Source organism: Panthera tigris, chromosome B1 (assembly GCF_018350195.1).
Source record: "Panthera tigris isolate Pti1 chromosome B1, P.tigris_Pti1_mat1.1, whole genome shotgun sequence".
Classification (NCBI taxonomy): Eukaryota; Metazoa; Chordata; class Mammalia; order Carnivora; family Felidae; genus Panthera; species Panthera tigris.
The window spans coordinates 50,030,002-50,043,980 of record NC_056663.1 but is presented as its reverse complement, the minus strand read 5'-3'; the positions used below and the strand labels follow the sequence as shown (position 1 = coordinate 50,043,980).

At 39.5% G+C, this 13,979-nt stretch overlaps 1 protein-coding gene across 1 annotated transcript in view; it reads right to left on the bottom strand.

Moving 5' to 3' along the window:
- Positions 1–13,979, bottom strand: part of EXTL3 (exostosin like glycosyltransferase 3) — a 75,259-nt gene that overhangs the window by 32,487 nt on the left and 28,793 nt on the right. The window contains exons 2-3 of the mRNA XM_042983537.1: positions 5,223–5,321; positions 1,019–3,647 (exon numbers count right to left, since the gene is read on the bottom strand). Of these exons, the coding sequence (XP_042839471.1) occupies positions 1,019–3,166 (2,148 nt within the window). The 5' untranslated portion in view covers positions 3,167–3,647; positions 5,223–5,321. The remainder of the gene's footprint in view (positions 1–1,018; positions 3,648–5,222; positions 5,322–13,979) is intronic.

The window sequence follows — 13,979 nt, the reverse complement described above, 5'->3', positions numbered from 1 at the left end:
GATATAAATTTTCAAAACACTGGTCTAGTCCAAACATTCCCCTTCAGACAAGTTCTTCCTAAAAATTACACTAATTTTCTTAAGCAAGCTTTTGGCAATGGATGGCCCACCAGAACTTTTGCCTATCTTTGCTACCTTTTTCTGGAAAGTCTATGCCACGGGGTAAGTGGTTGGAACTTTGTTTGCTTATGACTTGCTCTAAGGCCTCACATTTAAGATAAATGGGTAATCTGCTAAGGCCAAATTTATGTCAGAAGGTGGATAAACAAAGTACTCAGAACTAAAGCCCTATTCTACATAACAGATTATTTTTCCTGTAAAATACAGCATCCAAGTCAACAGATAAAGTAAAGAATCTGAGAAAGAACCTGTAAGAGACCATAGAAAAGGTGCAGGATCTCCAACTCCCAAATATTTCAAACCCCCAACTCTAATCCTTCAAAAGACTTCTGTAATATCCTGATAAAGAAATGGGTCTTCCTGCTAAAACAGGGAGGTGATTAAAAATGCAGCTTCTGGAATCAGACACTAAAGCTCAGCTTGTCCTTTATTAATCATGACCTTGGGCAGAACAGTTAATCTCTCGAAGCCTTAGTTTCCATAGATATAAAGTGAAGAGACCATAATAATGTAAGTTCTATAAATCCTAAATTCTATAAACCCTGAAATCACAGGTGCTTACTAATAGCTCTGTCATCATCATTCTCATCAACATGTTTGTTATGACACAGAAAACATCAATGGGGTAACTGAAGGGCTTTTGTAAACCTTCATGAGGCCAGTATGGATTTCAGTTTTGGAGAGTCTTAGGAGATTTAGAGGAAGTGAGTAGCAGAAATGGAACTGGCAAGGCCTGAAAGGACTAAAAAAGAAGCAAGCAGAAATTCCATGGGGAAAGGAAATCTGTATGGGGGGGAAAAAGTGTATCTATAAAGATACACTTTATATATATTTGGAAAAAGGATTAAGGAGTAAAATGCTATCTCATGCAGTAAAACAAACTGCTTTTTTCTATTACCATAATAGGGACGCCAATGTCGGGCCACAGAAGGTCCTCTGACGGTAGCTTGGGAGAATTCCATACCACCACGACCTTGTTCAGGTAAGGGAGGCCATTCAGTCTCTCTAAAGAGTTCATAAGCACTTCCTCCCTCTCATAAGTCAACATCACCACCGTGAACTGCTCTCGTGGAACGTTGCCTCCAAGTGCCGCCTGAAACTCCTTGCCAGAACCCCCAGCTCCACCACCAATAGGCCGAAATCCAGTCCCTGAGCCCAAGAATTTGGCCTCTGAGGGCAATACAGGGTCAAAGGGTGTGTGGGGGAACAGATGGAAAGGCCCTGGAGCAGAGTTCCAGCTGCGGTAAAAATCAGTGACAGTCAAAGTAAAGTTGCGGAGGTATTTGGGTGAGGCATAAGGCGGCTCCGTTTCCACTGGCCCCAGGTCCAGATCCCCATTGTCGGCCATGTTAGGGTCCGTTCCAGCCGCCTTGCCTGAACGATGGGGGATCTCAGCTGCCGCCTCTTCCCGGATGGGAGCAGCTGGGATCTGTATGCGAGTCCTAATCATAGCCAGCACGGTATTAAAAATACTGTCAGCGGTTGAGAAGTACGTCTCCCAGAGAAAGCGGCCTTGCCGCCTCATCGCCAGCAGATCACTATCTGAGAGGCTTCGTAACAGAAAATGAACCTCGGTAACACGTGGCTTGGGCACCACCAGGGCTGCCTCATTCCACTGCAGCATGTCCTGGTAGGGAAGCTGGACTTGCTCCCCCAGCACAACTGGGACAGCACCAACTTCCAGGGCTTCAAAGAGCCGTGTTGCACACCCAGATGAAATAACCAAGTGAGGGTCCCCAGGAGTGATAATGAGGGCAAAGGTGGAAAGCTTCAGTAATTCTAAGCGGTCCTCACGCTCCCCACACAGTGCCCACTCAGTAGGCAGACTGGGTTTAGGCTGGTTTTTGCAGGTAAATTCTACCAGGACCTGATCTAGCTTGCTGTCCTGTACAGCCTTTAAGGTGGCAATGATACGATCATCATAGTCGGCTGGAGGGTCACCCTCCATTTCTTCTTCAAAGGAGCGGGCCTCCTGAAGGCTGGATCTCAGTGATTCAATCTTCTCACCCTGGAAGGTGAAAAGATATTTCCGCTTAACTGGCACCTGTGGTGGGATTTCCATGAAGTTGGGCTCTGACATGGCATGGACTAGTGGTGACACTACCAAGTCAAATCCAGGTCTGTACTGGGCAGCATAGAAAGTAGACTGGGCCACCATGGCCCGGCCTGTACTGACATTATATAGTAAATTCTGTGTATCTGACTTCCGCGACAGATTGATGATGACATGGTTGTGTCCATCTGTCCGCCAATGTGGTAGAGAATAGAGCTGCTTCTCAAGTTCAGCAGGCCGAAGTACTACTGGCTCCTGTATTTCTCCCACTAATATCACATAAAGGCAGGCAATGTCCGCATTTTCTGTAACATAAACGCTGGCTCGTGCTGTAGCCTGAAAAGCCTGCTTGACCAAAGGATCCAGGTAGCTGCCAAAGGCAAACTGGTCACTGTCATACACATAGACTGGAAAACCAGAGGTGAGAGGACAGCGAGAATAATCGAAACAATTGTGCAGCCGGCATCCCCGTATGACCTTTGGGGGAGGAAGACCGGCATCATCCTTCTCTGGAAGCAATCGGATAGGCAAAGAAAGTTTGGGCTGATTTTGAGCCATCAGCTCTTTGTAAGAATGCTCAGTCTGGCTAATGACATTCTTGAGCTGAAGCAAGTCCTGCTTGGCATTCTCAATGCTCTTCTTACAGGCTTCAATCTTCAGATTCAGCTTGGCAATTTCACTGTTCAGCTCTTGCCGCTTGGCTTCCAGCTGCAAAAGCTCTTCGCTTACAGACTCACGAATCCGGCAAAGATCCAGCACATGCTTTACCTCGCATAGTTCATTACCAGCCCTTGGGCCAAAAATCCGCTTGCCTGCCTCATCAGCCTCATCCAGAGTGGTGAGATAATAGTGAGCAATAAGGGGGAAGAAAACCAGAATGATGAAGAGCGTGAAACTGAGCCACGTGAGTCGGATCCGGTTGGACCACCGTAACATACAGGTTTGACCTCCATTCCCCACTCCCCCATTCCGCAACATGGTATAGCCCGTCATGAGTTCCTGTGTGGCTCTTGCCCCCTCTAATCACGTTGGGTCACTCGCCATAACCATGAGTTTCTATTAGACAAACTCAATCTCTTTTCACTCAGACCTTTCTGTTAAGAGTTAGTGTGCTCCCTGTACAAGGCACCAAATAAAATGGAAATTTCATTTTCCTCAGCTGTAATTGAAATGGTCTCTGACCTTATTCCAGCAGATTTTAAGTTCTGGTTGCTGACCAAAGAACATGTCCTTAATCTTTACTGAATGGTAAAAGGTACCACATTGTTGATGAGATGAAAAGGAGAAGGTCCCTGATGATGAAACCCAGGAAAAATACCCTGGAATCAGACAGACTTTTTCAACTGCCATAGCTCTTGTTCCTTGGTTTTGCTGAGCAACAAATATGCATAGTTACTATTCACAGTTATAAAGTAGCTGGTTAGAACAGAAATGAATGTCACCCTCTTATCGATGTCCTTGCCAACAATGAGGCCTGCAAAAAAAAGAGAACCATGTAAGTCTTGAAAAGATTATGTGCGACAACCCCACCCTTCCCCAGTTTCTAGAAAATGCTTAAATCTGAAAAGGTAAAATAATAGTTGGAACACTGATGTGTGTCTCACAGAACATTTTAAGTTTGGTTCAGGTTGTCTTAGTATGGATATTTTACAGTATGGCTAATAAGAAATGGGTAAGCGTCCAAAAACAACTTCAGTTTTTATATACACATAGACACACCCTGTCCTCCAATTTAACAAGATACAGGGCAGAATTAGAGCTCTATAAAATGAAGATCAACAACATTTAACAGAGGGCAAAGATGTATGCGACAATTTGTTATTCTAAATGGAAAGAAACACCATCCTGTCCAGCTTTGATAGTCATGTTCATTCCTTAGTCATGTTTATTCCTAACATGAGCCTCCTTTTGAACCACTTAAAAAAAAAAAGACTCTGAAAAGCTCAAGGCTTTACAGTCAGAGTTGAAATTAATGGAAGAGAACTCTTTTGATCTTTACCCAGTAGTAGGTGCATTAATCCAGAGACAAAATGTATTTCCTAGTTTGCTTCTCATTTATCTTATGCTAGCAGACATCAAGTGTTCCTCTTTAAAATATAAATAGTAACTTGGTCTTTCAGAAAGACTACTATACTTAGAAATGTGGGGCATTATTTCTTCTCCTTTGGAGACAGATTTGCTTTCAAACCTTATACCTCAGTTTCCTAATCTCCCCAAATGGAGATAAGTATACTGAGACAGAAACAATATATTGTGTTGCTATGACAAGAAAGGACAGAGAATGTGAGAGTACTTTCAGCTAATAAATCTTGAAACAACATTCTCACTCCTGTTCATTTACCAACTTTACTATCGCAGGCTACAAAAGCTCTTCACTTGCTTTCATCTTGAACTCAACATATCTAGAACTGAATTCATAATATTCTACGCCAAAGAATATTCCCAATTCCTTTCATTTATTTCCTCCAGAAAGTATTTACCATACTCTTAACATGTCTAAAACATGCTCAGTATAACTACAGGAGAAGCGAGAATGCAAAATAACCTTCAACCTTGTGGAACCTCCTTTAACCTAAGAGATAAAATATAAACAAACAGCAAGGACACTACTACAGGGTAGTATAAGTAGCACATCACAGGTGCTCAATCTTCTCTCTAGCTTCTATGCTTGTTAGAGGTGTAAAATTATTAGAGCTGGGATAGAATCACCTCTCCTTTAAATAAAAAAAGTTGCCAATGTTAATAAAAGGCTTGAGTAAGCAGAATAAGAGAATAATGACAACAAAAAACAAAAACTATTGATCACAAAAAAGCTTAAACTTGGAGGATCAAAAGTTGGATAATTAACAGCTAACCAAATATCCCAGAAAATGTAAGTCAATATTTCTAAAGCATTATCCTTTTAAATCAAATGTTAAAAATTTCTCTTCCTGTTTTCAAAAGAATATTCTCTACACCTTACAAACAAATTATAACAAAGAAAGAATTAAGTGGAAGAAAAAAAGGAATGCATAATCAAGGAAATTCAGTTGATTCATTCCCTCCTTACCATATGTTTCTGGATCCTTCCTTTCTCTAACTCATGCAGCATTTTACTTCAGTATATAATTTCTTAAAATAGTGAGCTCCAGGTCCAGGGCTTGCTCTCCTGATAGAAAATAGAAAAGTGACATGCTATTAGAAAAATACTCAATACTAAAGGCATTATTAAAGAATGTATTTACTGAAGGGGAAGATGCTGGGGGAGTACGAGGACCCCAGGCTCGCCTCGTCCCATGAACACAACTAGATAACTACCAAATCATCCTTAATACCCCAGAAATAAACCTAAAGGCTGGAAGAACAAACTCTACAACTAAAGGTAGAGAAGGCAGGAAGAGTGGACACATGGTTTGTGAGAGAAATGGATCCTGGCCACTGTGGTGGGTGGGGAGCCACAGAAGGGCAAGAGAGACCAGGACACAGGGAACACAAATTCCCATAGCAATTGGCTCGGAAAGCGAGAGGGGCCGAATGTCATGAATTCTTGCAATTGGTGGGGCTTAAAGCCTGGAGTTTTAACAGTAGGTGTGGGGGGGGGGGGGGGGCTGGGGGGTGGTGGGAGGGTACAGACTAAGGGAGAGGCCAAAGGGCATTGGGACTATTCCTAGAGAGAAGGCAGGGCACAGTCAGTGGACTTTCAGTAGAAACATCAATCTGAAGAGCACCTGGAGCACACAGTGGGGAGGTTACCTGCTCATCCTAGAGCCTGGGTAGTATTTGCAGAGAGACCTCTCTGGGAACAATGGAACTGACCTGCACCACTTCTCTCCCCTGCACCTCAGCATAAGCACAGAGTCACCTGCAGGAACCAGCACACCGCTGACACTCCCTACCTAACTTGCTTACACCAAGCCCCCAACCCCTCAAGCTCAGGTGGAACTGCCCTCAATCCCAGCTCAGCAGGACCCCTACCCCAGGAGACTGGCATAACCCCCTGCCCACACCACATCTTCCAACCTGGGAGTTTTGCAGGGCCTTGGTTCAGGCAATAGTGGTAACAGGTCTCATTTCATAAGCAGACCAGAGCACATCTAGTTAGAACTCACCACATTCAGGCCAGAGATGAAACACTGTTCACTACAGACAAAGAAAGACTCTGCAGACAACTGGCCTAAAGGATAAAGCGACCAGAACACAATAGCAGAGCACATGCAGCACACACTGAAGACACTCTCTGAAGTGCTAGGCCCTGGGGAACACGGGACACTACACTGCAGGGCACTACTAGATCTCTTCTTCATAAGGCCATTACCCTCAAGAACAGGAGACATACCTGACTTTCCTAACATAGAGAAACAGGACCAGAGAATTAGAAAAAATAAGAAGACAGAGGTATTTGTCCCAAATGAAAGAAGAGGAGAAAGCCACAGCCAGAGACATAAGTGAAACAGATATAAGTAACATGCCTGACAGAGAATCTAAAGTAATGATCCTAAAGATACTAGCTGGACTTGAGAAAAGAGTGGAAAGCATCACTGAGACCATTAACACAGAGATAAGGAATAACATAGCAGAGATAAAGGGCTCAATAAATGAAATTAAAAACACACTTGATGGAATGAACAGCAGGTTGGAAGAACCAGAGGAACAAATTAATGACATAGAAGACAGAGTAATAGAAAGTAATCAAGATGAACAAAAGAGAGAAAAGAAAACTACACAAAACAAGAACAGACTTAAGGAATTCAGTGACTCCATCAAACATAATACCATTGGTATTACAGTAGTCCCAAAAGAAGAAGAGAGAGAAAGGGGGCAAAAAATTTATTTGAAGAAATAACAGCTTAAAACTTCCCTAATATGGGGGAGGAAACAGATATCCAGATCCAGTAAGTACAGAGAACCCCCAACAAAATCAACAGAAGGCAATCCACACCAAGAGATATTGTAATTAGAATGGCAAAAGGTAGTGATAAAGAAAACACGTTTAAAGAAACAAAAGAAGGCAGTTACATACAAAGGAAACCACATAAGCCTATCAGTGGGTTTTCAGCAGAAACTCTGAAAGCCAAAAGGGAGTGGCATGATATATTCAGAGTGCCAAATGGGAGAAATCTACAGACAAGAATATGCTATCCAGCAAAGCTATCACTCAAAATAGAGGAAAGATAAAGTTTCCCAGACAAACAAAAAAATAAAGGAGTCTGTGACCATTAAACCAGCCCTGCAAGAAATATTAAAGAGGACTCTGAGTAGAAAGGAAATATCAAAAGTGATAGTATGAAAGTAGGAAACAAAAGAGAAAAAAAATGAATATTTCTGTAAAAAAACAGTTAAGGAACTCACAAAGTAAAAGGATATATAACACCATATACCTAAAATGTATGGAGGAGGAGTAAAGAATGAATTCAAACTTAAACAACCATCAACTTAATATACACTGTTATATGCAGATGTTATATATAAATCTAATGGTAACCACAACTAAAAACTACTAATAGATATGCAAATAATAAAGAAAAAGGAATCCAAATATATCACTAAAGAAAACTAGTAAACCATGAGAGGGAAAGAGAAGAACAAATCAGAGAAAAACTTCAAAAATAACTGCAGAACAAGGAATAAAATGGCAATAAATACCTATCTATCAATAATTACCTTGAATGTAAATGGACTAAATGTTCCAGTCACAAGACATAGGTGACAGAATGAATTAAAAAACAAGACCCACCTATATGCTGCTTACATGAGATGCATTTTAGACCTAGACACGTGCAGACTGAAAGTGAAGGAATGGAAAAATATTTATCATGCAAATGGATGTCAAAAGAAAGCCAGAGTAGTATTCATATCAGACAAAACAGATTTTAAAACAAAGACTGTTAACAAGAGACAAAGAAGGTCACTACATAATAATAAAGGAGACAATCCAACAGGATGATATAACATTATAAATATTTATGCACCCAACATGAAAGCACCCAAATACATAAAACATTTTATAACAAACATGAAGGAACTAGTCAACAGTAATACAATAATAGTAGGGGACTTTATTTATTTATCTATCTAGTTATCTTTTTTTATTTATTTTTTTAACGTTTATTCATTTTTTGAGAGAGAGACAGAACGTGAGTAGGGGAGGGGCAGAGAGAGAGGGAGACACAGAATCTTAAGCAGACTCCAGGTTCTGAGCCATCAGCACAAAGCCCACACAGGGCTTGAACTCATGAACCATGAGATCATGACCTGGGTGATGTTGGACACTTAACCAGCTGAGCCACCCAGGTGCCCCTCTATTTATTTATTTTTAAAGCAAGCTCTGTGCCCAATGTGGGGCTTGAACTCACAACCCTGAGACCAAGGGTCACATGCTTTACCAACTGAGACAGCCAGGTGCCCCAATAATAATAGGGGACTTAACCCGACACTTATACCAGTTGACAGATCATCCAATCAGAAAATCAACAAGGAAAAAATGGCTTTGAATGACACATTGGATCAGGTGGACTTAATAGCTATATTAGAACATTCCATCCTAAAACAGTAGAATACATATTCTTTCAAAGTGCACATGGAACATTCTCCAAAACAGACCACATATTAGGCCACAAAATAGATCTCAACAAATTCGAAAAGATCAAAGTCATACCATGCATATTTTCTGACCACAACAGTATGAAACTAGAAATCAAACACACACACATAAAAAAAAAAAAAAATCTGGAAAGAACACAAATACATGCAGGGTAAATAACATGCTACTAAGCAATGAATGGGTCAACCAAGAGTGCAAAGAAGAAATCAAAAAGTACATGGAAACAAATGAAAATGAAAACACAAGGGTCCCAAACCTTTGGGATGCAGCAAAAGTAGTTCTGAGAGAGAAGTTTACAGCAATACAGGTAACAACCCAACCTTAGATCTAAAGGAGCTAGAAAAAGAACAAACAAAACCCCCAAACAACAGGAGACAATACAGATTAGAGCAGAAATAAATGATAGAGAAACAAAAAAACAGTAGAAGAGATAAATAAACCAGCAGCTGGTTCTTTGAAAAGATCAACAAAATTCATAAACCTCTAGCCAGACTCATCAAAAAACAAAGAGAGGACTCAAATAAAATTATAAATGGAAAGAGGAGACATAACAACCAACACCACAGAAATACAAATAATTTCAAGAGAATATTATGAAAACCTAATGCCAACAAATTAGACAACCTAGAAGAAAGGGATAAAATCCTAGAGACAAATAACCTACCAAAACTGAGATAGGAATAGAAAATTTGAATAGACCTATTAGCAGCAAGGAGACTGAATCAGTAATCTAAAAAAAAAAAAAAACCTCAAAGAATGAAAAGTCCACGATCAGACAGCTTCATAGGCAAATTCTACCAAACATTTAAAGAAGAGTTAATACCCATTATTCTCAAACTATTCCAAAAAGTAGAAGAGGAAGGAAAACTTCCAAATTAATTGTATGAGGCCAACATTACCCTGATACCAAAACCAGATAAAGACACCACAAAAAAAAAAGAGAACTACAGGCCAGTATCTTTGATGATGAATATTGATGCAAAAATCCCCAATAAAATACTAGTAAATAGAATCCAACAATACATTAAAAAAAACATTCACCATGATCAAGTGGGATTTATTCCAGTATACAAGGGTGGCTTAGTCTCTGCAAATCAATGTTATACATCACATAAATAAGAAAAAAGATAAAAACCATATGATCATCTCAATAGACACAGAAAAAATATTTGACAAAGTACAATATCTATTAATGATAAAAGTTCAACAAAATAGGTTTAGAGGGAACATACCTCACCATAATAAAGGCCATATATGAAAAAACTACAGTGAATATCATATTCAATGGGGAAAAACTGAGAGCTTTTCCCCTAAGGTCAAGAACAACACAAGGATGTGCACTCTCACCATTTTTATTCAACAGAGTACTGGAAATCCTAGCCAGAGCAATCAGACAACATAAAGAAATAAAAGACATCCAAATTGGTAAGGAAGAAGTAAAACTCACTATTTTCAGATGACACGATACAGAAAACCCTAAAAATTCTACAAGAACCAATAAATGAATTCAGTAAAGTCACAAGATACAAAATCAAGGTACAGAAATCTGTTGCATTTCTATACACCAATAATAAAGCAACAGAAAGAGAAATTAAGAAAACAATCCCATTTCCAACTGCACCAAAATTAGTAAAATACCTAGGAATAAACCTAACCAAAGAAGTGAAAGACTTGTACTCTGAAAACTATAAAACACTGGTGAAAGAAACTGAAAATGACATAAAGAAATGGAAAGATATTCCCTGCTCATAGAGAAGAATATTATTAAAATGTCTATACTACCCAAAGCAATCCACACATTTAATGTAATTTCTATCAAAATACCAACACCATTTTTCACAAAGCTAGAACAAACAATCCTAAAATTTATATGGAAACACAAAAGACCCAGAATTGCCAAAGCAACTTTGAAAAAGAAAAACAAAGCTGGAGGTATCACAATTCCAGACTTCAAGTTACATTACAAAGCTGTAGTAATCAAAACAGTATGGTACTCACACAAAAACAGACACCTAGATCAATGGAACAGAATAGAAAACCCAGAAATGAACCCACAACTACATGGTCAACTAACCTTCAACAAAACAGGAAAGAATATCTAATGGGAAAAAGTCTCTTCAACAAATGGTGTTGGGAAAACTGGATAGCTATATGCAAAATATGAAACTGGAGGGGTGTCTGTGTGGCTCAGTCAGTTAAGCATCTGACTTTGGCTCAGGTCATGATCTCACGGTTCGTGAGTTTAAGTCCCGCATCAGTCTCTGTGCTGACACCTCAGAACCTGGAGCCTGCTTCAGATTCTGTGTCTCCTTCCCTGCCCATTCAGACTCTGTCTGTCTCTCAAAAATAAAGATTAAAAAAAAAATTTTTTTTAATGAAACTGGATCACTTCCTTATACCAAACACAAAAATAAACTCAAAATGGATTAATGAATGACCTAAATGTGAGACCTGAAACAATAAAAATCCTAGAAGAGAGCACAGGCAATAAGGTCTCTGTCATTGGCTGTTGCAACATTTTTCTAGATACGTCTCCTGAGGCAAGGGAAATAAAAGCAAAAATAAACTATTGGGACTACATCAAAATAAAAATCTTATGCATAGTAAATGAAGCAATCAACAAAACTAAAAGGTAACAGACAATCCAATTAAAAAATGAGAATAAATGAACAGACAGTTTTCCAAAGAAGACATACAGATGGCCAACAGACACATGAAAAGATAGATGCTCAATATCAATCACCATAGAATTTAACATTCAAACAGAGACACCCTTTTAAGTGAAAAGGGATGCTATCAATAATTACACTGGAACAAGAGGCATAAATTAACACTCTTGAAGACAAATCATCCAGATATATAGTTACCTATTTGTGTGCTCTAAGAAGAGGGAATAAACCAAAACAATGAAATGTTAAAAAAAAAAAAAAAAGTTCCTACCTTTTAGAAGTATATACTGAGATTTTTACAGAGAAAACAATTTATCTGGAATTTGCTTAAAAGTAAACAGGATGAATGAGGGTGGTGAAGAGTGTTTAGAAGTATAGATGAAACAAGATTAGCCGTGAGCTAACTGCTGTTGACACTGAATGATGGGGATACATGGGGATTTATTACACTATAGTCTGCATTTACATGTTTGTAATTTTTTTACATTTAGAACTCTCAAATATATTACACAGAGTCTAAACAAAACGTTTTTTTAAATGTCATCTGGAGACTGGCTACACTTAATCTAATACTGCTAGTGCTACCAACTTATATGAACACAGGTAGGAAAAAAAAACAAAAGTTCTAATGGGAACCAATAATTCAATAATGATTCAAAAGAATTTCTTCCAATTAAGTTCCATCTCTTTTATTGGAATAAAGCAAAACTGTCATCAATGTCCAGGAGCATAAAACGTTCTTTCCTAAACAGCTAATTAAATTATTGCAAGCACAAAAGAAAAAGAAAACCCCCAGAGTCTCCTCTGTCATTCTCTGGAAAATGGCAATGAAGTTATTAGGATCTAGAAATAAATGTCAATGAAACACTGATAAGAAGCAATCTCCAGAGTTGTTTTTTTTTTAATCCAACTACAATATAACCTGCCTTATTCTTTACCATCTGCCCCAGCAGTGAATGCCTAACTTGTCAGCCTGCTTTAAAATTTTCTTAAATCTTTTTTTTTTTTGAGAGAGAGCGAGAGAGAGCGAGAGAGCGAGAGAGAGAGAAACCATAAGTGGGAGAGGAACAGAGAGAGGGAGACACAGAATCCGAAGCAGGTTCCCAGGTCTGAGCTGTCAGCACAGAGCCTGACACAGGGCTCGAACTCATCAACCGTGAGATCATGATCTGAGCAGAAGTTGGACACTTAACCAACTGAGCCACACAGGCACCCCTTAGCCTGCTTTTACAATGCATTCTACACACAGCAACCAGAATCATCATTTTAAAAACATGAATTAGAATTTTTTTTAATGTTCATTTATTTTTGAGAGAGAGACAGAGTGCAAGCAGGGAAGGGGCAGAGAAAGAGGAAGACATAGAATCCGAAGCAGGCTCCACCTAGGCTCCAAGCTGTCAGCACAGAGCCCGATCCCATGAACTGTGAGATCATGACCTGAAGTGAAGTTGGACGTTTAACTGACTGAACCAGCCAGGTACTCCAAAACATGAATTAGAATATTGGTGGTTCAAGAGGGCAGTGTAGGAAGACCATGAATTCACCTCCTACCAAGGACACACTGAATCTATTCCTACATATAAAGCAATTCGTCCTGAAGAAGAATCGAGGGCTGACTGAACAGCTTCTACACAACAAACAATGGAGGGAACACACACAGAAAGGGGTAGGAAACAGAGACACTGTAATGACAGGAACCCCACCCACAAAACATCAAGCTGCAGTAGGGAGGAATGTTACTGAGGGGCCTGTGCACTGACTCATGTACCCCAGGTCACAGTGAGAAAACAGTGATTTAAAGGGCAACTACACAACAAGTGAGGGAAATTCATTTACTAACTCCTGAGCATACACCATACAGGAGGGAAACTGCTCGAGCTCTGTGGAGTCAGAGGCACCAGTGAGTCCTTCCACCTTGATAGTTTGAACAAGAGCAAGGTCCAGGTGCTCTAGCTGACCTGCTAGGGCCTCCCCAGCACATCCCAGACTCCCAACCCACACTAGCTCCAGCCGTTCCACCAACGCAGCTCCTGTGTAACACGCTGCATGCATCCTTTGGCCCATGCTCACTCCAACTGGCCTTATAAGAAATGTTAAGGAGTCTTTAACTGGAAAAGAAAAGGCCATTACTAGAAATAGGAAAATCAATCATAACTACAATAAATAGTTAAGGGATACAAAAAAAAATGGATGTAAAACATGAAGTCAAAAACATAAAATGGTGGGGGTGGGAGAGTACAAATGTAGTGCTTTTAGAATGCATTTGAACTTAAGTGACTAACAACTATGTATATAGGTCAATATATATGAACCTCACGGTAACCACAAACCAAAACCTACAAAAGATACACAAAAAATAAAGACAAAGGAACCCAAACATAACATTAAAGAAAACCATCAAACCACAAGAAAAGACACTAAGAAAAGAAGAAAGGAACAGAAGAGGGCTACAAAAACAACCATAAAACAATTAACAAAATGGCAATAAGTACGTATATATCAATAATTACTTTAAATGTAAAGAGACTTAACACTCCAATCAAAAGATAAAGTGTGA